General features: G+C 45.3%; 1 protein-coding gene across 1 annotated transcript in view; it reads left to right on the top strand.

The window, feature by feature from the left end:
* LOC138666773 (zinc finger protein 436-like) overlaps positions 1 to 25602 on the top strand; it is a 95479-nt gene that overhangs the window by 11279 nt on the left and 58598 nt on the right. The window contains exons 5-6 of the mRNA XM_069754946.1: positions 7136 to 7303; positions 7387 to 7507. Of these exons, the coding sequence (XP_069611047.1) occupies positions 7136 to 7303; positions 7387 to 7507 (289 nt within the window). The remainder of the gene's footprint in view (positions 1 to 7135; positions 7304 to 7386; positions 7508 to 25602) is intronic.

Here is a 25602-nt window from a genome sequence, read left to right on the forward strand (position 1 = left end):
TAGTGTGGCATTTAACTACTGGTATAATGCCCTCGGTCCAGGAGCTCTGCTAAAACGCGTCCATCGTCAGGCTCCGCCTCCCGGAAGTCCCTTCTTCCAATATTTAACTGCTAAAGGGATTGTCCACTTTCATGCTTCCAGGAAAGTTTTCCCCAAACTAGATACCTAATTTAAAATGCACAAGGTGTGTGGTAAGAGACTGGGAAGGAGATGCGCTGCTGATATTGCAGTGCAGAGGCCGAGGTCGTGGGTCAGGTGAAACTGTGCCTAGTGCGGGAGCACAACAAACACACTTATCCATGAGACCAAGCTTCCTGTTCCAGGTCACCACTCTTGAAGCCAGAATAGTGTAAACAGGTGATCGGTTGGATGTTAGATAATGCTTCCAATATGTTTCCCAGCACCACCCTGTCTTCCACACAGTCCAGTCTCACTAGCCAAGAGTCTGGACCATGTAATCCTCACCTATCTCCTCTTTTCTCTCACTGTGAGCCCCAGGAGACAATTGATTAAATACTCGGACACTGCAAGGAGCTTTTTACATTTCTATTTATTGATTGTGGCCTCTCACCCTGCATGTTTCAAGAGGGACGTGAGGATATCTTGTGTAGCGATGCCCAAATGTTTAAGCAGCCATGGTAGGGAGAAGACGACAGTGGGATAGTGAGGAACGGCAATTAATGTCTCAATAGGTAGATTATGACACATTTACCAACAAGTGATGTTAAGTCAACAAGTCAGGAGGACCAGAGTGCAGAAGTGGAAGACGAGGTGATGGACGATGAAGTCACTGACCCAACCTGGGAAGGTGCCATGAAGAGTGATGACAGCAGCGCTGCAACAGGCAGGAAGATGTAGTGGAATGGCCAGAGGGAGAAGGTGGACAGCTGTTTCCCAGAGCACCCAGGCAAAAGGTTAGGTGGTCCCTGTCATGTGCCCCCCTTATTCATTAAGTACTTGATGGCGTCTCCTCCCACTTCCAAATTCATTATGATGATCAGGTACTGCTATTTGACAGAAGGGGAGACACAAAGCGCAAAATAGGGTCTTATCCTACAAATACCCAAGAGAGCTTTCTTAGAATTGCTCACCTGATTTTGTTGAATAAAAAGCGCGTAGAGATTTAGGCTGCTGCAGATCCACCAGCCGATCAACGACCATATAACATGATAAACTGTGTAGGAAGTGTGGGTTAAATCCACGCTGCCTTAATAAAGAGGTTCCAAAGGATGATAAAATTGAACAGTGGTTTATTCAACGCGTTTCAAAGTCAATGCAACCCTTTCTTAAGGAAATTCCACATACAATATACAGAAACAGTGCACTTACATCGTTTAAATATGTACAGAGTTAGAATTCAAAGGCATATAGTGTTAGAGTATGTGTGTAATGAAGGGACTACTGGGGGGGTTATTTCTACTCTGTATAAAGACCTGTTGTATACTTTTTTCTTAGGGTTTCCAATAATGGCGAGAGATAAATGGGAGAGGAATCTGGGCCCAAAGGAGAACGAGACTTGGGAATCGGTGTCTCATGGCTGTCGATGAGCTAACCGTATAGGCTGTCACAGCTTTATGTAATACACAGGGTTTACAGGTCTCCGAAAGTGTTATATAGGGCAGGTTTGCATGATGATTCTGAGTGCCCGAGGTGTAAATCTACAGATGCTGATATTTTTCATATGATGTGGACGTGTCCGAGACTGGCTGCTTTTTGGTTGGTTGTTTTGAGCCGTATGGAAGGTGCGTATGGATGCACGGTGCCAAGGGATCCGGTGGTGTGCTTTTTGGGGTGCGTGGATGAGATTGGAGTGGATAACAACCTGAAGATAGCTATTGCCAGATTGCTGTATATGGCCCGGAAGGTGATAGCATGAAATTGGATCAGGGAAGAACCGCCTTCAAGAAGAGAATTCCTCCAGTATGTGAAGCAAGGCCTGACACTGGAAAAGGGGTTTTATAAGAAAAGAGGGAAAATTGAAATGTTCAATAAATTGTGGTCTCCGTGGATCGCCATGGGATAGGGGTATTATAGAGAATGAGTGAATTAAAGTCCTAAATTGGTGAAAATGTGACATGTGGCCTACGATCTTAACTGTTGTTGGGAGGGGGTGGGGGACGTTGGGATTGAAGGGGGTTGTTTGAGGGGGAAAACTTTGTATTGAAAACAAGAATGTAACATGTCAATTATAATGTTATTCTTAATAAAAATTTATTTGATTAAAAAAATATGTACAGAGTTCAAAAAAACGGTGCCAAATATTCAGATGGCGTGTGGAGTCAGAGTTCATGGTTAACAAAAGGTTAATGAATCTTTGTTGGCACAGAATTTGTATCATTCATTAAAGAATAATCTTGTATTAATTTATATTTACAGTTTATCATGCTATCAGGTACTGAGCATCCTCCGCCACCTCCCAACTCATTACAAGTCCCTGACAGCATCTTCTCCCACCTTTCAGTTCATTATAAAGGGTCTTATGCACCTTACACCCTCAACTCCCACTCCCCAAAATATTTTAAGTCTTTCATACACAATGAATTTAAAGATGGGGCGGACACTATCAGGGGCTTAGCACCCTCCTCCACCACCCAATTTATTTTACATCTATATCTAACTTTCTCCTCCCCCTCCTCCTGTTCATAAGTCCATTATAAGTCATGCTTACTCCCATTCCAATCCCCCACACCCCTCATTGTCCTCCCCTCCCCACATCCCATCATTGTCCTCTCCCCCACCTCCATCATTGCCCTCTCATCACCTCCATAATTGCCTTCTCCACCACTCCCATCATTGCCCTCTACACCACCTCCATCATTGCCCTCTCCATCATTCCAATCATTGCCCTCTCCACGACCCCAATCATTGCCCTCCCCATCACCTCCATCATTGCTCTCTCAACCACCTCCATCATTACCCTGTCCACCACCTTCATCATTGCCTTCTGCCCTACAACCCCATCATTGTCCTTTCCACCACCACCATCATTGCCTTCTCCCCACCACCATCATTGCCTTCTCCCCACCAACCCCATCATTGCCCTTTCCACCACCTCTATCCTTGCATTCTCCCCCACCACCCCCACTGTTGCCCTTTCAACCACCGCCATCATGCCTCCTCTCCCACCTCCCCATCATTGCCCTTTCCACCACCCCATCATTGCCATTTTCACCACCTCCATCATTGCTTGCTCCATCATTGTCCTTTCTACCACCACCATCATTGCATCCTCCCCCACCACCATCATCATTGCCCTTTCCACCAGCTCCATCATTGCTTTCTCCCCCACCACCCCATCATTGTCCTTTCCACCACCACCATCATCCCCATCATTGCCCTCTACACACACACACACCAGTCACCTCTCTGCACATTCCCCGGCATCTGCAGCATCTTCGTCGCCAGCAGCTTTCTCTCTGGCACAGCCGCACGCTGAATGCTGACATTATCCAGCCTTGCTGCTGTATCAGACAGGAAGTGCAGGCAGGAAGCAGGACTGATCCATGCAGCTCCGCTCGACTGCCATTTTGTAGGCAGCAGAGCTGCAGGGATCGCTTCCTGCCCGTCGCACATGAGGCAATCTGGCTCGGGGGCGCCTCTGGCCAGATTTTCCTCAGTGTCAGCAGTGGCGCCCCTTCCACCTCCGGGCCCTGGTGTAGCTGCATCGACTGCACATGCATTATGTCCGCTCCTGGCTCCAACACTGATAGTGTGGGAGAGGATCCCACCTTCCTTTTCTTTTCATCCTCCTTTTTCTCAAGTGATGCTGAACTGTCATGCAGATGCCCTAGGACAGAAATAGAACCAGCGCCCACCATTACTTATCCCATATGGACCTCAGCCCCTGAACATTGAGTCACTGATTCCCGATTTTGTGGTGCAATCAGGAATAAAAGTTGACACCACCAGACTCACAGAAATTGACTTTTTCAAGGTCCTTTTCTATGAAGATTTTGTAAACCTCATGGTGGCACACACAAATATGTACACCCAACAATTTTTTAACTGGACTCCTGTAGACACAGTAGAAATTATGACATTTTGGGGCCTGGTCCTTCACATGAGGATAGTGAAGAATTATAAACGTTGTGAAGACGTCCATAAATAAACAATTTGAATGTGGTTTTGAACACTTTGAGGGGTGCAGTTTTTAGAATTGTCACTTTTGGCTATTTTCAGTCACAGACCCCTCAAAATCACTTCAAATATGATGTGGTCCCTAAAAACAATGGTTTTGTAAATTTTGTTGTAAAAACGAGAAATCGCTGGTCAATTTTAATACTTATAACTTCCTAACAAAAAAAAATTGTGTTTTTGAGAATTGTACTGATGTAAAGTAGACATGTGTGAAATGTTATTTATTAACTATTTTCTGTGACATATCTCTGATTTAAGTACATTCAAAGTGAAAGTATGAACATTGCAAAATTTTTAACTTTTCCGTTTTTTGCTTTTTTTTTTTTTTTTTAAATAAACGCAAGTTATATTGAAGACATTTTACAACAAATCATGAAGTACAATATGTTACGAAAAAGCATTCTCAGAATTTGAGGGATCCGTTGAAGCGCTCCAGAGTTATTACCCCATAAATTGAAGCTGGTCAGAATTGTAAAATTTGGCATGGTCATGAAGGTGCACACAGGCTTGGGGGTTAAAGGGGTTCCATGTATCGGTTTGAACTCGTTACCTGTATAAAAGACACCTGTCCACATACTCAATCAATCATACTCCAATTTCTCCACCATGGCCAGACCAAAGAGCTAAGTACACCAGAGACAAAATTGTAGACCTGCACAAGGTTGGGATGGGCTACAGGACAATAGGCAAGCAGCTTGTGGAGAAGGCACAACTGTTAAGGTACCGTCACACTCAGCGACGCTGCAGCGATATAGACAACGAGCCGACCTAAACCAGATCGCTGGAGCGTCGCTGTTTAGGTCGCTGTAGAGACGTCAAACACAGCAACTCCAGAACGATGCAGGAGCGATCCAGTGACGTAACGGCGACTCACTTATCGTTCTCGCTGGTTGTTAGCTCCATGTAAAACATTGCTGGCATCGTTGCTTTTGATGTCAAACATGATGATACGCGCCGACCCGACAACCAAATAAAGTTCTGGACTTCTAGATCCGACCAGCGATGGCACAGCAGGATCCAGATCGCTGCTGCGTGTCAAACACAAGGAGATCGCTATCCAGGACGCTGCAACGTCACGGATTGTTGTCGTTCTCGTTGCAAAGTTGTTGAGTGTGACGGTACCTTTAGTGCAATTGTTAGAAAATGGAAGAAACACAAGATGACTGTCAATCTTCCTCGGTCTGGGGCTCCATGCATTAACTCATCTCGTGGGGTAAAGATGATTCCGATACAGGTCAGGAATCAGCCCAGAACTACAAGGGAGGACCTGGTCAATGACCTGAAGAGAGTTGGGACCACATTCTCAAACATTATTGTTAGTAACAGACTACGCCATGTAGTATTATTACATTGTATTAAAATCCTGCAGTACACGCAAGGATTCCCTGCTCATGCCAGCACATGTCCAGGCCCATGTGAAGTTCAACAGTGACCATCTCGATGATCCAGAGAAGGCGTGGGAGCAGGTCATGTGGTCAAATGAGGCCAAAATAGAACTTTTTAGTATCAACTCCACTCACCGTGTTTGGAGGAAGAAATATTTTCCTAGGAGTATTTTGGGGGTACAAATAAATTATTGGTGATTCTTCTGTATTTAACTCTTCCCTGGTAGGAGGAATGGGAAAAAAATAGCAATTACGCTTTTTTTTTTGTTCTGTATATGGTTCAGTAAGAATAACAAATTTATTCCATAGATCAGTAAGAATATGGTAATATTAAATAAGTATGTTTTTTACATTTTGATACTTTTGCAGAGTAAAAACATGTTTTATGAAAAATATTTTTTCAGTTGTTTTGCGAGAGCCATCATTTTATCCATCGATGTTGCTTGTTTTTATTTTTTGCAGGACAGTTTGAAGATTTTATTGTTTTGGGACAAAAATAATTTACTGATTTATAATTTATTATTCTATTGTATTGGTGTGGTTCTTATTTACTTTTTGCCAGGAGATAAGAAGAAATGTTAGGTTCATTTTAGTTTCACAACATGAAAGACTATGGATAATCAGTTATCACACCAGAGGAGATACATAGGTTGTCATACCAAAATAATTGTGTGTAATATCAGTGCAAAAAGTATTACTGTACAACAGTTGAAAAGAAATACAGAGACCTGAATAATCAGGAGGAAGATGGAAGAGACGGCAGATCCAAAGTAAATAAAAGTCAATAGTTCTTTAATCTGTATCCATTAAAACGTCAAACAAGTGAATTAAAACGAACTTATTTCTGGCGAGTCATGTAAGAGGGCAAGTGACTCGCCAGAATCGCGTTGGTTTTAAATCCCTTGTTTGTCATTTTAATGGATACAAATTAAAGGATTATTGACTTTTATTTACCTTGGATGTGCCGTCTCTTTTGTTCGTCATGTCATTGTTGAGCTGCACCAGCCTGAGACATGGCACCCTTCGGTCCCATTCTCCTTTCTGCATTTGAACTAGCGTGAACAAGCTCCTTCAACCTTGTTTCTTCCAAAGACCAGAACGGGTGGTGTTCATGTTTTATACCTATCAATTTCTGACTTTTACATAGAGGAAATAATAAAAGGGTTTTCTTCTGCAGTAGACACAGTACAATATTATGAGATTTGACTCCTACAAGGTTCAGTGATCAGAAAACAGCTTTCTTGGTCTCCGATCAGTGGCTGATACCTAAGGCTGTTATGGACAGTTGAGGCACAGAGATTTATTGCACACAGAGCTGTAGTCTTCCTCTGAAGTACCTCCATAACATACCTCCATAGAAGTCATTATACGAGTAATGAAAATCTTATTCCATGTTTCTCTTACATTTGTCAATTGTAGTACCACCAGAGCACGCAGCAAACACCACTGACACCTACACTTGCTAGAAAAATGTTTTGCATCCATTTTGTATGTTAATATACACATACCAGTGTAATTTTATTGCTTTTTTATGTTATCAATTGTTATGAACCAATAGTAGTTGATTTTGCAAAGAGATAAAACTGTGTTATCTATATTATTACATTATACAGAAATATATAGTTTTGTGGACTCATGGCAATGTCACCACACCCGATGTTACAGACGACGTGTCAGGACTGATCAAGGAATCATCACGTCCATCACTGATACATGAGAAAAAGAATGATGGAGAAATCTTATACCTCACCAACAAGATCATTGAGCTGCTGACTGGAGAGGTGAGCGCTGCTGGGAATACTGGGAGATTATATAGTAACGCAAGGGATAATTGGTCTGGGTGACAACTGTCATTGTTTGTCAGGCTTCGATTAGATATGAAGACATAACTGTACATTTCTCCATGGATGAATGGGAGTATGTAGAAGAACACAAGGATCTGTACAAAGACATCATGATGAACACTGAAATATTTCAGTCATATGGTAAGCAGACACTGTAGTACATTAATGCATGATGTCATTTCATAAACATGGATTTGGTTTCTTACTTTCCAGCCTCCCCAGCATGGTATTTGATTTGTCAGAGCTGGAGCAACGTTATCTGTGTGACGTGACGCATAGATGAAGTCGAGCAACCACTGGTTAATCAAAATCAAAATAAGCAAATAATAATAATATTCACATTTTATCAAACAAAGTAGAAAGTCAATTAAGGCAGAAAATATTAAAGTTTAGCTGTTGAGAAACAATTCAATCTAGTCACTCTAAATTATATTGCATGCTAAAACAAAGACTAAAGATCCAATAAATCTTTATATACTGTATTAGTTACACCTGATGCCATATTAAGCCAAACTCCATCCTCTTATTCAGTTCAGATTTCTCATTTAACAATCAACAGACAGAAGACCGGGCACACACACATTAAGGGGGTGGGAGAAAGGGTACAGTTGTCCAAAAAAGTCCTAGCTATTGTTTTGAGGCCAGAAATAATCCCAAGGAGATCAGATAACTAGTGATGAGCGAGTGTGCTCATCGCTACTGGTAACTTGCTCAAGCATCAGTGTGCTCGGGATGCTCGTTACTCTGCAAGTATCTTTTTTATTGTTCGAGTCCCTGCTTGTTTGGCTCTTTGTAGACAGCCAGTGAACATGTGGGGATTGCCTGACAGTCACTCTAATGCCGTAGCCATCTTGGTTGTGGCATTACTGTGATTGGATGGCCAAATAGCATGATGACGTCTATATAAGACCCGTGACTTTATGCTCGGCACACTGTACCCCACACACAAGCAGAGTAGGGAGAGGTGTTGATGAGACAGGGGCTTAATTTACTGTGTTTTTCGGATTATAAGTCGCACTTTTTTCCCAAAAATTTGGGGGGGGAAATGGGGGTGCGTCTTATAATGCTAATATACCTTACCGATACCGTTGCTGCAGGCCACAGGCTGGGATGAGGGGGTGTCTGGCACTGCTGCAGGTACCCGGCGCTCTGGTGGTATCCGATGCTACTGCGGGGCTGTCTGGTGCTGCTGTGGGTGTCTCCGGTGCTGTGGGGGGCTCTGCTGACATTCTTAAAAAGGCCAGAGCCCCCCACAGTTCCATGGTTTCCTGTGCGGTGGACTCTGGCAAAATGGCCGCCAGGGGGCGGCGCATGCGCAGATGGAGATTTCAGCACCAAGATCTCGGGAGATGAAATGAGTCCACCGCACAGGAGACCATGGAATTGAGGGAGGGCTCTGGCCTGTTGCAAAATGTCGGCAGAGCCCCCCGCAGCACTGGCCACCCCCGAAGAACCGCCGGGCACCCCACAACACCGGGCATCAGCAGCAACACCGGACACCTGCAGTGGTGCGCCTCACATCAGAACACCTCTCATCCCAGCCTGCAGCATCACCTCACTCCTGCCTCCTCCAGCAGCGACACTTGGACCCCGCTTCCTCGCAACCACCACCCCTAAGCAATAAGACGCATGGATTATAAGAAGCATCATGATTTTGTAAGAAAAAAAAATCCTATTTTTCTCAAAATTTGGGGTGCATCTTATAATCTGGGGCGTCTTATAATCTGAAAAATACAGTATATTTCTATGAAGTACAACAGCCCTTCTTAGTGCTAATGATAATCAATAGTAATACTGCTTTTAGTCGCACTTATGGAGAGATTGTGGGTATGTCCTTTATGCTGCAGCCTGCAACTGATAACAAAACCCCTTCTCAGGGCTAATAATCTTTTTGCTTTTAATCCTGCAAATTGTTCTGAGCAGGGAAATATTATACACCATTTTTACTGCTGAAGTTGTGCGTTAAAAGCATACAGCCAGACTTGGTTGGATCTCAATAGCATTGCTATATTGATACTGCAGTCTCATACGTCCATCTCAATTGGGCAAATTTGCCTGGCACTGTAATACTACATTTTTTTGAGCAGTGAAATTTTATATGGCATTTAACAGTGCTACAGTTTGGCCTCAAAACCCCCCAAAAAGTAATTGTTTATTTAAATAAATTGCATTGCTATATTTATACTGCAGTCTCAAACGTCCATCTGAGTTGTGCCAATTTGCCTGGCATTGTAATACTGCAGTTTTTCCAACAATGACATTTTATATAGCATTTATTGTGCTACAGTTGGGTCTCAAATCCCCCAAAAAACGAATAGTTTGTTTAAAATAACGCATTGCTATATTTATACTGCAGTCACACACGTCCATCTCAATTGGGCAAATTTTGCTGGCACTATAATACTGCAATTTTTTTCTGTAGTGACATTTTATATGGCATTTATCATGCTTGAGTTGGGCCTCAAAACCCCCTCACCACCCAAAAAAAAATGTTTTAAAAAAATTGCATTGCTATATTGATATTGCAGTCTTATACGTCCATCTGAAGTCAGCATATTTTGCTGGCATTGTAATACTGTAATTTTCTTCTGCAGTGACATTTTATACATTTATTGGGCTATAGTGGGGCCTCAATACCCCTCATATTGTATCATAAGTAATTTAAAATGGTCAAGGCCATGGTAAGGGATGAGGAAGTCAACGTGATTCTGATGGTAACGCAGAGGCCGAGGACATGGGCAAAGTCATACTTTTCCTGCCGTGGGAGCACAACAAACAAAAACCTGTCGATCTAGCTTCCTGTCCCACTTTGCAGTAGTACGTGGAACACTACTCTTGAAGCCAGACCAGTGTGAAAAGGTTGTTGGATAGATAGCAGATAATGTTTCCAGTCACTTTGCCAGCACCTCCCTGTCTACCACACGGTCCAGTGTCGGTAACCGTGATTCTGATCCTCCTTCCTCCGATCATGCTGAGTGCCCGGAGACAAGTGATACCACACTTGCACACTCTGAAGAGCTGTTCACATTTCCATTTATACATTTGGGCCTCTTGCCTTGCCTGTAGACCGGAATGTGAGGAGATCACATGTAGCGATGCTCAATTATTTCAGCAGCCACTCTCACAAGAAGGTGATGGTGGGAAAATGTATTTACTGTTGCAAAAGCTGGATAATGATGAGACACAATTGCCAGCAAGTGGTGTTGTTATGTCAGCAAGTCAGGAGGAGGACCAGGGTGCAGAAGTGGAAGACGAGGTGGTGGACAATGAAGTTACTGACCCAACCTGGGAAGGTGACATGCAGAGTGAGGACAGCAGTGTGCAGGGGGAGAGAACTGCTTCACCACAACAGGCAGGAAGAGGCAGTGGGGTGGCCAGAGATACAAGGCGTGCAACTGGACCCCAAAGCACCAACACGGGTGAAGTTGCCAAGCCAAGGATTAGGTGTTCTCAAGTCTGGTGCTTTTTTAAAGACAGTCCAGTTAACCTAAAAAAGGCCATTTGCAACATCTGCCAAGCCAGCATCAGCAGACAACTACCAGCCTGACCACAACCAGCATGCTGAGGCACATGCAATCAATGCATCCAACTACTTGGGCTGAATGCCAGGGTCCAAAAACAGTGTCGGTGGGTGACTCCACTGCCTCTTTTCCTGTTCTACAGGCACGCCAATCCCCTGTCCATGCCTCCCACCCTCCACCTGTCGTTGCACATTTGCAACCACCATCAGCAACCACGTCCTTGTACCAGCGTGGCATTTAGTTGTCCCTATTGCATTCCTTGGAACGCAAATGTAAACACGCAGCCACCCACCCACAGGCTACAATGCTAAATGGCCACATTTCCAGACTGCTTGCCCTGGAAATGTTGCCGTGGAGAAGGAGCCATTCTGCAACCTCATGGCTGTTGCCGTCCCTCAATACTTGGTCCCCAGCTGCCACTACTCCCTGTGTGCCATCCCCACCTTACACAAGCACGTGTCCCATAAAATCAGCCATGCCCTGACCAATGCTGTTACTGGGAAGGTCCACTTAACCATTGACATCTGGACAAGTGCTTGAAGCCAGGAACGCTACATTTCCTTGGCGCCATACTGGGTAAACATTATGAAAACCGGGACCCAGTCGGACCTTGGGACGGAACACGTGCTATCGACACCAAGGATTGCAAGTCCTGGTTCAATCAGGGTTCCATCCCCCACCTTTTACAGAGGTCCCTGCTCCTCATCCTCTTCACCCTCCATCTCACAAACGTCAACATCAGTCACAAACTGGAAGCACTGTAGCACCTCAGTCAAGCGGCAACAATCTTTGCTGAATCTAATTTGCTTAGCTGACAAACTGCACAATGCCGCAGAGTTGTTGAAAGGTCTAACAGATCATACTAATCTGTGGCTATCGCCCCTGAACCTACAACCAGGCATGGTCGTGTGTGACAATGGCCATAACCTGGTGGCAGCTCTGAAGCTTGGTAACCTCGCACATGTACTATGCCTGAGCCACGTGCTCAACTTAGTGGCTCAATGGTTTCTCAAAACCTACCCAGATCTGCCTGAGCTACTTGTGAAAGTACGCCATGTGCGTGCCCATTTCCGCAAGTCAGTTACAGCTGTCACCGCCCTGACAGTGCTAAAGCAACATTTGCAACTTCCAGCTCACCAACTGGTATGCGTTGCACACATTGGAACTCAACATTACATATGTTGGCAAGGATTTGTGCGCAGCAGAGGCCAGTAGTTGAACACCAAGCACATCGATATTCTGGTCAGCCTCTGCACATAAGAGCAGATGAGTGGACATGAATGTTTGACATCTGTGCAGTTCTCCAAAACTTTGAGAACTCGATCAAGATGGTGAGCGGCAATGATGCCATAATCCGCATCACCACCCCGCTTCTCTGTCTACTGAAATGCTCGCTGCTCACAATTAAAGAGGAGGCTTTGCAGGCGGAGCAAGTTGAGATGGAGCATGAAACTATACTGGGTGATGTTACACAGCCCTTCCTCATCTCATCTTCTCAAAGAGGATTGGGTGATAATGAGGAGGAGGAACAGGAGTTGGTTGCCTGTGCTACAGATGGTACCCACACGACCTCCAACCTGTCTGTTCAGCATGGAAGGCCAGAACTCGAGGAGGCGATGGAGGATGAGGAGGACAACATGGACAGTCCCCTTCTTGGTGGGGACAGGTTAGTCTTGGCTGTTGGCAGTCTGGCACACATGGCTGAGTTTATGTTCTGCTGCCTTTCCCATGACCTTCGGGTTATACGCATTTTGGCCAACACAAATTACTGGTTGACCACCCTTCTAGACCCATGATACAAAGAGAACTTTACATCTCTCTTTTCTGTGGCGGAGAAGCTAATAAAATGTTGCAGAACCAGAAGGGTCTAGTTGAAGAATTATAACAAAAATTCCCATCTGACAATACTGATGGCAGAGGTCACACTTCCTTAACCAATGAGTGGAGACTAGGGAGACAGACAGCAGAGGCAGGGGAACACTCTCAAAGATCTGGGACAGTTTAATCAAACCATCCCAGCACCCAGGGCCTGATGCACAATGTACTCTGACAAAGAAGGACAAGTTTTGGAAGATGCTGAAGGAGTACTTTGCCAACCGTGTGATTCCTCTGTGCCTTGCAACTATTGGGTATCCAAGCTAGACATGTGCCATGAGCAGTTTCTCTACACCTTGGAAGTCCTGGCCTGCCCTGTTGCTAGCATATTATCAGAGTGGGCTTTCAGTGCCATTGGGGGTATTATAACCAATAGGGAATCCACCTGTCAGCTGAAAATGCTGATAGGCTGACTAATCAAAATGAACATGGGCTGGATTGGGTCAGACTTCTTTATACCACCGAATGACAGCCGTGGAACATAAACTCAAATCCAGTGTTTGTTTGTTTTTTCTGGTCTATTCACATGCACCTCTTCCAACCCAAACATGGGTATACTCTTCAGAATCTCATCTTTTTTGTGTCATCCTCCTCCACCACCATATCAACAGGGTGATCACGCTATCCTCGCTAGAAATTATTTAAGAGTGTCTATGATGCACGCATTAACAATTTCTAGAGGATGACTTTGAATATTCCATTATATATACTGTATACTAGGTGGTGGCCCGATTCTAACGCATCGGGTATTCTAGAATATGCATGTCCACGTAGTATATTGCACAGCCCATGTAGTATATTGGCCAGCCACGTAGTATATTGCCCAACCACGTAGTATATTGCCCAGTCACATAGTATATTGCCCAGTCAGGTAGTATATTGCCCAGTCACGTAGTATATTGCCCAGTCCTGTAGTATATTGCCCAGTCCTGTAGTATATTGCCAGGTCACGTAGTATATTGCCCAGTCACGTAGTATATTGCCCAGCCACGTAGTATATTGCCCAGCCACATAGTATATTGCCCAGTCACGTAGTATATTGGCCAGTCACGTAGGTATATAACACTGCCCACGCGGTATTTAGCAGTATGTGCACCATATCCCTGTTAAAAAAGTAATTAAAATAAAAAATAGTCATATACTCACCCCTGGGATCCAGCAAAGCTGTGTGATGCAGCCACCATCTTCCGTTCCCAAGATGCATTGCAATATTACCCAGATGACTTAGCGGTCTCGCGAGACCGCTAAGTCTTCTGGGTAAGTTCTCAATGCATCTCTGGGAACGGAAGATGGCGGCCGGCGTGAGCGGCTCGGCGGAGTACGGAGGGTGAGTATAGCAGGTTTTTTGTTTTTTTTAATTATTTTTAACATTACATCTTTTTACTATTGATGCTGCCTATGCAGCATCAATAGTGAAAACTTGGTCACACAGGGTTAATAGCAGCGGATACGGAGTGCGTTACCCGTGGCATAGCGCGGTCCGTTACCGCTGGCATTAACCCTGTGTGAGCGGTTACTGGAGGGGATTATGGAGCGGGCACTGACTGCGGGGAGTATGGAGCGGGTGCCGGGGACACTGACTGCGGGGAGCGGGGAGTATGGAGCAGAGCGCCGGGGACTCTGACTGCGGGGAGTATGGAGCGGGCGCCGGGGACACTGACTGCGGGGAGTATGGAGCGGAGCGCCGGGGACACTGACTGCGGGGAGTATGGAGCGGAGCGCCGGGGACACTGACTGCGGGGAGTATGGAGCGGAGCCCCGGGGACACTGACTGCGGGGAGTATGGAGCGGGCGGCGGGAACTGTGACTGTAGGGGAGGGACTAATCAGACTGTGCCCGTCGCTGATTGGTCGCGGCAGCCATGACGATCAGCGACACGGGATTTCCGTTACGGAAGTTGAAGACAGAAAGACGGAAGTACCCCTTAGACAATTATATATATAGATGTGTGTGTGTGTGTGTGTGTGTATATATATATACTGTGTGTATATACTGTGTGTGTATATATACTGTACTCTGCTCAAAAAATAAAGGGAACACTTAAACAACAGAATATAACTCCAAGTAAATCAAACTTCTGTGAAATGAAACTGTCCACTTAGGAAGCAACACTGTTTGACAATCAATTTCACATGCTGCTGTGCAAATCGAATAGACAACAAATGGAAACTATTGGCAATTATCAAGACACACTCAATAAAGGAGTTGTTCTGCAGGTGGGGACCACAGACCACATCTCAGTACCAATGCTTTCTGGCTGATGTTTTGGTCACTTTTGAATGTTGGTTGTGCTTTCACACTCGTGGTAGCATGAGACAGACTTTACAACCCACACAAGTGGCTCAGGTAGTGCAGCTTATCCAGAATGGCACATGTTGTGAGTTCTGTTTTTGGGCTCCCTCTGGTGGTTACTGGTGGTACTGGGTGACTTGTGTTCTCTGCGGTCTCTGGTGTCCACCTGTTCCATCAGGATATGGGAGTTTCCTATTTAGCCTGGCTTTCTTGTCATTTCCTCGCCGGCTATCAATGTAATCAGTGTGTCTTTTTACCTTTGCTACCCGCTTCTGTAATCTTCAGGACAAGCTAAGTTTTGATTTTCCTGTTCCACGTTTTGCTTTATTTTTGTCTTTTCCAGCTTGCAGATATGTGATTTCTTGTTGCTGGTTGCTCTTGTGGGCTGAAATTACTCCTCATGTTCCATGAGTTGGCACATGAGTTCAAGTAATTTCAGGATGGTTTTTTGAAGGGTTTTTCGCTGACCGCGCAGTTCACTTTTGTATCCTCTGCTATCTAGCTTTAGCGGGCCTCATTTTGCTGAAACTGTTTTCATAACTACGTATGTGCTTTCCTCTCATTTCACCGTTATTACATGTGGGGGGCTGCTATTTCTGTGGGGTGTTTCTCTGGAGGCAAGAGAGGTCTGTGTTTCTTCTAATAGGGGAAGTTAGTTCTTCGGCTGGCGCGAGACGTCTAGAATCATCGTAGGCACGTTCCCCGGCTACAGCTATTTGTGTGTTAGGTTCAGTATCGCGGTCAGCTCAGGTTCCATCACCCTAGAGCTTGTTTTGCTTTTGTGCTTGTCCTTTTGTGATCCCCTGCCATTGGGATCATGACAGTATAGCCGGCCCGAAAGTGGTAATCGTATTGGCTGAAGTAGGAGGAAAAGTGTCTGAGGAAGTTTTTTTTTTTTTTTTCCTCTCCCAGAGGTTGCTGCCTAGCCTTAATTGCAGCCTGGCTGCTTCTACCCTCCTCTTAATCCTTGAATGGCTCTGACCTCAGCTGTTTATCATGGATGTCCAGAGTTTGGCTTCCAGCCTGAATAATCTTGCTGCTAAGGTTCAAAATATACAAGATTTTGTTGTACATGCTCCTATGTCTGAACCTAGAATTCCTGTCCCAGAGTTTTTTTCTGGAGATAGATCTAGTTTTCTGAATTTTAGGAACAATTGCAAGTTGTTTCTTTCATTGAAATCTCGTTCCTCTGGAGACCCTGCTCAGCAGGTCAAGATTATTATATCTTTCCAGCGCGGTGACCCTCAGAATTGGGCATTTGCATTGGCACCAGGGGATCCTGCGTTGCTTAATGTGGATGCGTTTTTTCTGGCATTGGGTTTGCTCTATGAGGAACCTAACCAAGAGATTCAGGCTGAAAAAGCTTTATTGGCTCTCTCTCAGGGGCAAGATGAAGCAGAAATATATTGTCAGAAATTTCGGAAATGGTCGGTGCTTACTCAGTGGAATGAGCGCGCTCTGGCTGCAAAATTCAGAGATGGCCTTTCTGAGGCCATTAAAGATGTTATGGTGGGGTTCCCGGCGCCTACAGGTCTGAATGAGTCCATGACTATGGCTATTCAGATTGATCGGCGTTTACGGGAGCGCAAACCTGTGCACCATTTGGCGGTGTCTTCTGAACAGGCACCTGAGACAATGCAATGTGATAGAATTCAGTCCAGAAGTGAACGGCAAAACTATAGGCGGAAAAATGGGTTGTGTTTTTATTGTGGTGATTCAGCTCATGTTATATCAGCATGCTCTAAACGCACAAAAAAGGTTGATAAGTCTGCTGCCATTGGTACTTTACAGTCTAAGTTCATTCTGTCTGTGACTCTGATTTGTTCTTTATCATCCATTTCCGTCGATGCCTATGTGGATTCAGGCGCTGCCCTGAGTCTTATGGATTGGTCATTTGCCAATCGCTGTGGGTTTAGTCTGGAGCCTCTGGAAGTTCCTATTCCTTTGAAAGGAATTGATTCTACACCTTTGGCTATGAATAAACCTCAGTACTGGACACAAGTGACCATGCGTATGACTCCCGTTCATCAGGAGGTGATTCGCTTCCTGGTACTGTATAATTTACATGATGTCTTAGTGCTTGGTCTGCCATGGTTACAAACTCATAACCCAGTCCTGGACTGGAAAACAATGTCTGTGTTAAGCTGGGGATGTCAGGGGGTTCATGATGATGCACCTCCGATTTCTATCGCTTCATCTACTCCTTCTGAGGTTCCTGTATTTTTGTCTGATTATCGGGATGTTTTTGAGGAGCCTAAGCTCAGTTCGCTTCCTCCTCACAGGGATTGCGATTGTGCTATAGATTTGATTCCTGGCAGTAAGTTTCCTAAAGGTCGTTTGTTCAATCTGTCAGTGCCAGAGCATGCTGCTATGCGGAGTTATGTTAAGGAGTCCTTGGAAAAGGGACATATCCGTCCATCTTTGTCCCCTTTGGGAGCAGGTTTTTTTTTTCGTGGCCAAGAAAGATGGTTCCTTGAGGCCTTGTATAGATTATCGTCTTTTGAATAAGATTACAGTCAAATATCAGAATCCTATGCCATTGTTGACTGATTTGTTCGCTCGCATTAAGGGAGCTAGATGGTTCACTAAGATTGATCTTCGGGGTGCGTATAATCTTGTGCGGATAAAGCAGGGTGATGAGTGGAAAACCGCATTTAATATGCCTGAGGGCCATTTCGAGTATTTGGTGATGCCTTTTGGACTTTCTAATGCTCCTTCTGTCTTCCAGTCCTTTATGCACGATATTTTCCGTGAATATCTGGATAAATTTATGATCGTGTATTTGGATGATGTTTTGTTTTTTTCTGATGACTGGGAGTCCCATGTTCAGCAGGTCAGGAAGGTGTTTCAGGTCCTGCGGGCCAATTCTTTGTTTGTAAAGGGTTCAAAGTGTCTCTTTGGAGTCCAGAAGATTTATTTTTTGGGGTATATTTTTTCCCCTTCTACTATTGAGATGGATACCGTCAAGGTTCAGGCTATTTGTGACTGGACGCAGCCTACATCTCTTAAGAGTCTGCAGAAGTTCTTGGGCTTTGCTAATTTTTATCGTCGTTTCATAGCTAATTTTTCTAGTGTTGTTAAACCTTTGACGGATTTGACTAAGAAGGGTGCTGATGTTGCGGATTGGTCTCCTGCGGCTGTGGAGGCCTTTCAGGAACTTAAGCGCCGGTTTTCTTCTGCTCCTGTGTTGTGTCAGCCAGATGCGTCACTTCCTTTTCAGGTTGAGGTTGATGCTTCCGAGATTGGAGCGGAGGCGGTTTTATCGCAGAGAAGCTCCGATGGCTCAGTGATGAAGCCATGAGCGTTCTTTTCTAGAAAATTTTCGCCGCTGAACGGAATTATGATGTTGGTAATCGGGAGCTTTTGGCCATGAAGTGGGCATTTGAGGAGTGGCGTCATTGGCTTGAGGGTGCTAGACATCGTGTGGTGGTCTTTACTGATCACAAAAATCTGATGTACCTTGAGTCTGCCAAGCGTCTGAATCCTAGACAGGCTCGTTGGTCACTGTTTTTCTCCCGTTTCAATTTTGTGGTTTCATACCTGCCAGGTTCAAAGAATGTGAAGGCGGATGCTCTTTCTAGGAGTTTTGTGCCTGACTCCCCTGGAAATTCTGAGCCTACTGGTATCCTTAGGGATGGGGTGATTTTGTCGGCTGTCTCTCCAGATTTGCGACGTGCTTTGCAGGAGTTTCAGGCGGATAAACCTGATCGTTGTCCGCCTGAAAGACTGTTTGTTCCGGATAATTGGACCAGTAGAGTCATCTCCGAGGTCCATTCTTCTGCGTTGGCAGGTCATCCTGGAATATTTGGTACTAGAGACTTGGTGGCCAGGTCTTTTTGGTGGCCTTCCTTGTCGAGGGATGTGCGTTCTTTTGTGCAGTCTTGTGAAGTTTGCGCTCGGGCTAAGCCTTGCTGTTCTCGGGCCAGTGGATTGTTGTCACCTTTGCCTATCCCGAAGAGGCCTTGGACGCACATTTCCATGGACTTTATTTCGGATCTCCCTGTCTCTCAAAAAATGTCCGTCATCTGGGTTGTGTGTGACCGCTTTTCTAAGATGGTTCATCTTGTACCCTTGCCTAAATTACCTTCCTCCTCTGAGTTGGTCCCTCTGTTTTTTCAGAACGTGGTTCGTTTGCATGGGATTCCGGAGAACATCGTTTCTGACAGGGGATCCCAGTTTGTGTCTAGATTTTGGCGGACGTTCTGTGCTAAGATGGGCATTGATTTGTCCTTTTCGTCTGCATTCCATCCCCAGACGAATGGCCAGACTGAACGAACTAATCAGACCTTAGAAACTTATTTAAGGTGTTTTGTTTCTGCTGATCAAGATGACTGGGTTACCTTTTTGCCGCTTGCCGAATTTGCCCTTAATAATCGGGCTAGTTCTGCTACCTTAGTTTCTCCTTTCTTTTGTAATTCGGGGTTTCATCCTCGTTTTTCCTCTGGTCAGGTGGAGCCTTCTGATTGTCCTGGAGTGGACATGGTGGTGGATAGGTTGCATCATATTTGGAGTCATGTGGTGGACAATTTGAAGTTGTCCCAGGAGAGAGCTCAGCATTTTGCTAATCGCCGTCGCCGCGTGGGTCCTCGTCTTCGTGTTGGGGACTTGGTGTGGTTGTCTTCTCGTTTTGTTCCTATGAAGGTCTCTTCTCCTAAGTTCAAGCCTCGGTTCATCGGTCCCTATAGGATCTTGGAAATTCTTAACCCTGTGTCATTTCGTTTGGATCTCCCGGCATCGTTTGCTATTCATAATGTGTTCTGTTGTGAATTCTGTGGCTGAATTCACTCCTGTGGTCACAAGTGGTACTGCAGCTTCTGAGCTTCCTCCCTCAGGTGTTCTGGTGAGCTCGTTGGCTGCTGTGTTATTTAACTCCACCTGATTCTGTCTTCCTTGCTCCTTGTCTATGTTCCAGTGTTGGATCTGAGCTTTGGATCTTTCCTGTGGCCTGCTGCTCTGCTTAGATAAGTGCTTCTTTGTTTTTGTTGCTATTTTTTCTGTCCAGCTTGTCTATTCGTTTTGCTGGAAGCTCTGAGACGCAAAGGGTGTACCGCCGTGCCGTTAGTTCGGCACGGTGGGTCTTTTTGCCCCCTTTGCGTGGTTTTTGCTTTAGGGTTTTTTGTAGACTGCAAAGTTCTCTTTGCTATCCTCGCTCTATCTAGAATATCGGGCCTCACTTTGCTGAATCTATTTCATCCCTACGTTTTGTCTTTTCCTCTTGCTAACAGTCATTATATGTGGGGGGCTGCCTTTTCCTTTGGGGTATTTCTCTGAGGCAAGCCAGGCTTGTATTTCTATCTTCAGGCTAGTCAGTTCCTCAGGCTGTGCCGAGTTGCATAGGTAGTGTCAGGCGCAATCCACAGCTGCCTTTAGTTGTGTTTAGGATAGGTTCAGGTATTGCGGTCTACAGAGATTCCACGTCTCAGAGCTCGTTCTATTGTTTTTGGGTTATTGTCAGATCACTGTATGTGCTCTGATTGCTGGCACACTGTCACTGGATTGCCATCATAACAGTACAAGGAGCCAACTAATGATTCTCAATAGAGGGAAAAAAGAAGTTCTGACATCATTTTTTTTTCTCAGCTCTGTGTTCAGTCTTTTTTTTCCCCTAGACATTTGGGTGCTTCAGGACACAGCTGTGGACATGGATATTCAGGGTCTGTGCTCTTCAATGGATAATCTCGTTATAAATGTACAAAAGATTCAAGATACTATTGATCAGAAATCTATGCTAGAACCAAGAATTCCTATTCCTGATTTGTTTTTTGGTGATAGAACTAAGTTTCTGAGCTTCAAAAATAATTGTAAGCTATTTCTGGCCTTGAAACCTCATTCTTCTGGTAATTCAGTTCAACAAGTTTTGATTATTATTTCTTTTTTGCGTGGCAACCCTCAGGACTGGGCATTTTCTCTTGCGCCAGGAGACCCTGCATTGAGTAATGTCGATGCGTTTTTCCTGGCGCTCGGATTACTGTACGATGAGCCTAATTCAGTGGATCAGGCTGAGAAAAATTTGCTGACTTTGTGCCAGGGTCAGGATGATATAGAAGTATATTGTCAGAAATTTAGGAAGTGGTCAGTACTCACTCTGTGGAATGAATCTGCGCTGGCAGCTTTGTTCAGAAAGGGTCTCTCTGAGGCTCTTAAGGATGTCATGGTGGGTTTTCCTATGCCTGCTGGTTTGAATGAGTCTATATCTTTGGCCATTCAGATCGGTCGTCGCTTGCGCGAGCGTAAATCTGTGCACCATCTGTCGGTATTGTCTGAGATTTAACCTGAGCCTATGCAATGCGATAGGACTATGACCAGAGTTGAACGGCAAGAACACAGACGTCTGAATGGGCTGTGTTTCTACTGTGATGATTCCACTCATGCTATTTCTGATTGTCCTAAGCGCACTAAGCGGTTCGATAGGTCTGCCGTCATTGGTACTGTACAGTCCAAATTCCTTCTGTCCATTACCTTGATATGCTCTTTGTCATCGTATTCTGTCATGGCGTTTGTGGATTCAGGCGCTGCCCTGAATATGATGGATTTGGATTATGCTAAACATTGTGGGTTTTTCTTGGAGCCTTTGCGGTGTCCTATTCCGTTGAGAGGAATTGATGCTACACCTTTGGCCAAGAATAAACCTCAGTACTGGGCCCAGCTGACCATGTGCATGGCTCCTGCACATCTGGAAGTTATTCGCTTTCTGGTGCTACATAATCTGCATGATGTGGTCGTGTTGGGGTTGCCATGGCTACAAACCCATAATCCAGTATTGGATTGGAACTCTATGTCGGTATCCAGCTGGGGTTGTCAGGGGGTACATGGTGATGTTCCATTTTTGTCTATTTCGTCATCCACCCCTTCTGAGGTCCCAGAGTTCTTGTCTGATTATCAGGATGTATTTGAAGAGTCCAAGTCCGATGCTCTACCTCCGCATAGGGATTGTGATTGTGCTATCAATTTGATTCCTGGTAGTAAATTCCCTAAAGGTCGTTTATTTAATTTATCCGTGCCTGAACACGCCGCTATGCGCAGTTATGTGAAGGAATCCCTGGAGAAGGGACATATTCGCCCATCGTCATCACCACTGGGAGCAGGGTTCTTTTTTGTAGCCAAGAAGGATGGTTCGCTGAGACCGTGTATTGATTACCGCCTTCTTAATAAGATCACTGTTAAATTTCAGTATCCCTTGCCATTGTTATCTGACTTGTTTGCTCGGATTAAGGGGGCTAGTTGGTTCACTAAGATAGATCTTCGTGGTGCGTATAATCTGGTGAGAATCAGGCAAGGAGATGAATGGAAAACTGCATTTAATACGCCCGAGGGTCATTTTGAGTATCTAGTGATGCCGTTCGGACTTGCCAATGCTCCATCTGTGTTTCAGTCTTTTATGCATGACATCTTCCGTGAGTATCTGGATAAATTCCTGATTGTTTACTTGGATGACATTTTGATCTTCTCAGATGATTGGGAGTCTCATGTGAAGCAGGTCAGAATGGTTTTCCAGGTCCTGCGTGCTAATTCTTTGTTCGTGAAGGGATCAAAGTGTCTCTTCGGTGTGCAGAAAGTTTCATTTTTGGGGTTCATCTTTTCCCCTTCTACTATCGAGATGGATCCGGTTAAGGTCCAAGCCATCCAGGATTGGACTCAGCCGACATCTCTGAAAAGTCTGCAAAAGTTCCTGGGCTTTGCTAATTTTTATCGTCGCTTCATCTGTAATTTTTCTAGCATTGCCAAACCATTGACCGATTTGACCAAGAAGGGTGCTGATTTGGTTAATTGGTCTTCTGCTGCCGTGGAAGCTTTTCAGGAGTTGAAGCGTCGTTTTTGTTCTGCCCCTGTGTTGTGTCAACCAGATGTTTCTCTTCCGTTCCAGGTCGAGGTTGATGCTTCTGAGATTGGAGCAGGGGCGGTTTTGTCACAGAGAGGTTCTGGTTGCTCAGTGTTGAAACCATGTGCTTTCTTTTCCAGGAAGTTTTCTGCTGCTGAGCGTAATTATGATGTGGGCAACCGAGAGTTGCTGGCCATGAAGTGGGCATTCGAGGAGTGGCGTCATTGGCTTGAAGGAGCTAAGCATCGCGTGGTGGTATTGACTGATCATAAGAACCTTACTTATCTCGAGTCTGCCAAGCGCTTGAATCCTAGACAGGCCCGTTGGTCGTTATTTTTTGCCCGCTTCGATTTTGTGATTTCGTACCTTCCGGGCTCTAAAAATGTGAAGGCGGATGCTCTGTCTAGGAGTTTTGTGCCCGACTGTCTGGGTTTATCTGAGCCGGCGAGTATCCTCAAGGAAGGAGTCATTGTGTCTGCCATCTCCCCTGATTTGCGGCGAGTGTTGCAAAAATTTCAGGCGAATAAACCTGATCGTTGTCCGGCAGAGAAACTGTTCGTCCCTGATAGGTGGACTAGTAAAGTTATCTCTGAACTTCATTGTTCGGTGTTGGCTGGTCATCCTGGAATCTTTGGTACCAGAGAGTTAGTGGCTAGATCCTTCTGGTGGCCATCTCTGTCACGGGATGTACGTACTTTTGTGCAGTCCTGTGGGATTTGTGCTAGGGCTAAGCCCTGCTGTTCACGTGCCAGTGGGTTGCTTTTGCCCTTGCCGGTCCCGAAGAGGCCTTGGACACATATTTCGATGGATTTCATTTCTGACCTTCCCGTTTCTCAAAAGATGTCAGTCATTTGGGTGGTCTGTGATCGCTTTTCTAAAATGGTCCATCTGGTGCCTTTGGTTAAATTGCCTTCCTCCTCTGATTTGGTGCCTTTGTTCTTCCAGCATGTGGTTCGTTTGCATGGCATTCCTGAGAATATTGTTTCTGACAGAGGTTCCCAGTTTGTTTCAAGGTTCTGGCGAGCCTTTTGTGGTAGGATGGGCATTGACCTATCTTTTTCCTCGGCTTTCCATCCTCAGACTAATGGCCAGACCGAACGAACCAATCAGACCTTGGAAACATATCTGAGATGTTTTGTTTCTGCAGACCAGGATGATTGGGTGTCCTTTTTGCCATTGGCTGAGTTCGCCCTTAATAATCGGGCCAGCTCGGCTACCTTGGTCTCTCCATTTTTCTGCAATTCTGGGTTCCATCCTCGTTTCTCTTCAGGACAGGTTGAGTCTTTGGACTGTCCTGGTGTGGATTCTGTGGTGGACAGGTTACAGCAGATCTGGACTCAGGTAGTGGACAATTTGACCTTGTCCCAGGAGAAGGCTCAACTTTTCGCTAATCGCAGACGCCGTGTGGGTCCCCGATTTCGTGTTGGGGATCTGGTTTGGTTATCTTCTCGTCATATTCCTATGAAGGTTTCCTCTCCTAAATTTAAACCTCGTTTTATTGGTCCATATAGGATTTCTGAGATTCTCAATCCTGTGTCCTTTCGTCTGACCCTCCCGGACTCCTTTTCCATACATAATGTATTCCATAGGTCGTTGTTGCGGAGATACGTGGCACCTATGGTTCCATCTGTTGAGCCTCCTGCCCCGGTTTTGGTGGAGGGGGAATTGGAGTATATTGTGGAGAAAATTTTGGATTCTCGTGTCTCTAGACGGAAACTCCAGTATCTGGTTAAATGGAAGGGTTATGCTCAGGAAGATAATTCCTGGGTTTTTGCCTCTGATGTCCATGCTCCAGATCTTGTTCGTGCCTTTCATGTGGCTCATCCTGGTCGGCCTGGGGGCTCTGGTGAGGGTTCGGTGACCCCTCCTCAAGGGGGGGGTACTGTTGTGAATTCTGTGGCTGAATTCACTCCTGTGGTCACAAGTGGTACTGCAGCTTCTGAGCTTCCTCCCTCAGGTGTTCTGGTGAGCTCGTTGGCTGCTGTGTTATTTAACTCCACCTGATTCTGTCTTCCTTGCTCCTTGTCTATGTTCCAGTGTTGGATCTGAGCTTTGGATCTTTCCTGTGGCCTGCTGCTCTGCTTAGATAAGTGCTTCTTTGTTTTTGTTGCTATTTTTTCTGTCCAGCTTGTCTATTCGTTTTGCTGGAAGCTCTGAGACGCAAAGGGTGTACCGCCGTGCCGTTAGTTCGGCACGGTGGGTCTTTTTGCCCCCTTTGCGTGGTTTTTGCTTTAGGGTTTTTTGTAGACTGCAAAGTTCTCTTTGCTATCCTCGCTCTATCTAGAATATCGGGCCTCACTTTGCTGAATCTATTTCATCCCTACGTTTTGTCTTTTCCTCTTGCTAACAGTCATTATATGTGGGGGGCTGCCTTTTCCTTTGGGGTATTTCTCTGAGGCAAGCCAGGCTTGTATTTCTATCTTCAGGCTAGTCAGTTCCTCAGGCTGTGCCGAGTTGCATAGGTAGTGTCAGGCGCAATCCACAGCTGCCTTTAGTTGTGTTTAGGATAGGTTCAGGTATTGCGGTCTACAGAGATTCCACGTCTCAGAGCTCGTTCTATTGTTTTTGGGTTATTGTCAGATCACTGTATGTGCTCTGATTGCTGGCACACTGTGTCACTGGATTGCCATCATAACAGTGTTCCATCGGTCGTTGTTGCGGAAGTATGAGGTACCTGTTGTTCCTTCGCTTGAGCCTCCTGCTCCGGTGCTGGTGGAGGGAGAATTGGA

This window comes from Ranitomeya imitator, chromosome 2 (assembly GCF_032444005.1).
Source record: "Ranitomeya imitator isolate aRanImi1 chromosome 2, aRanImi1.pri, whole genome shotgun sequence".
Lineage (NCBI taxonomy): Eukaryota > Metazoa > Chordata > Amphibia > Anura > Dendrobatidae > Ranitomeya > Ranitomeya imitator.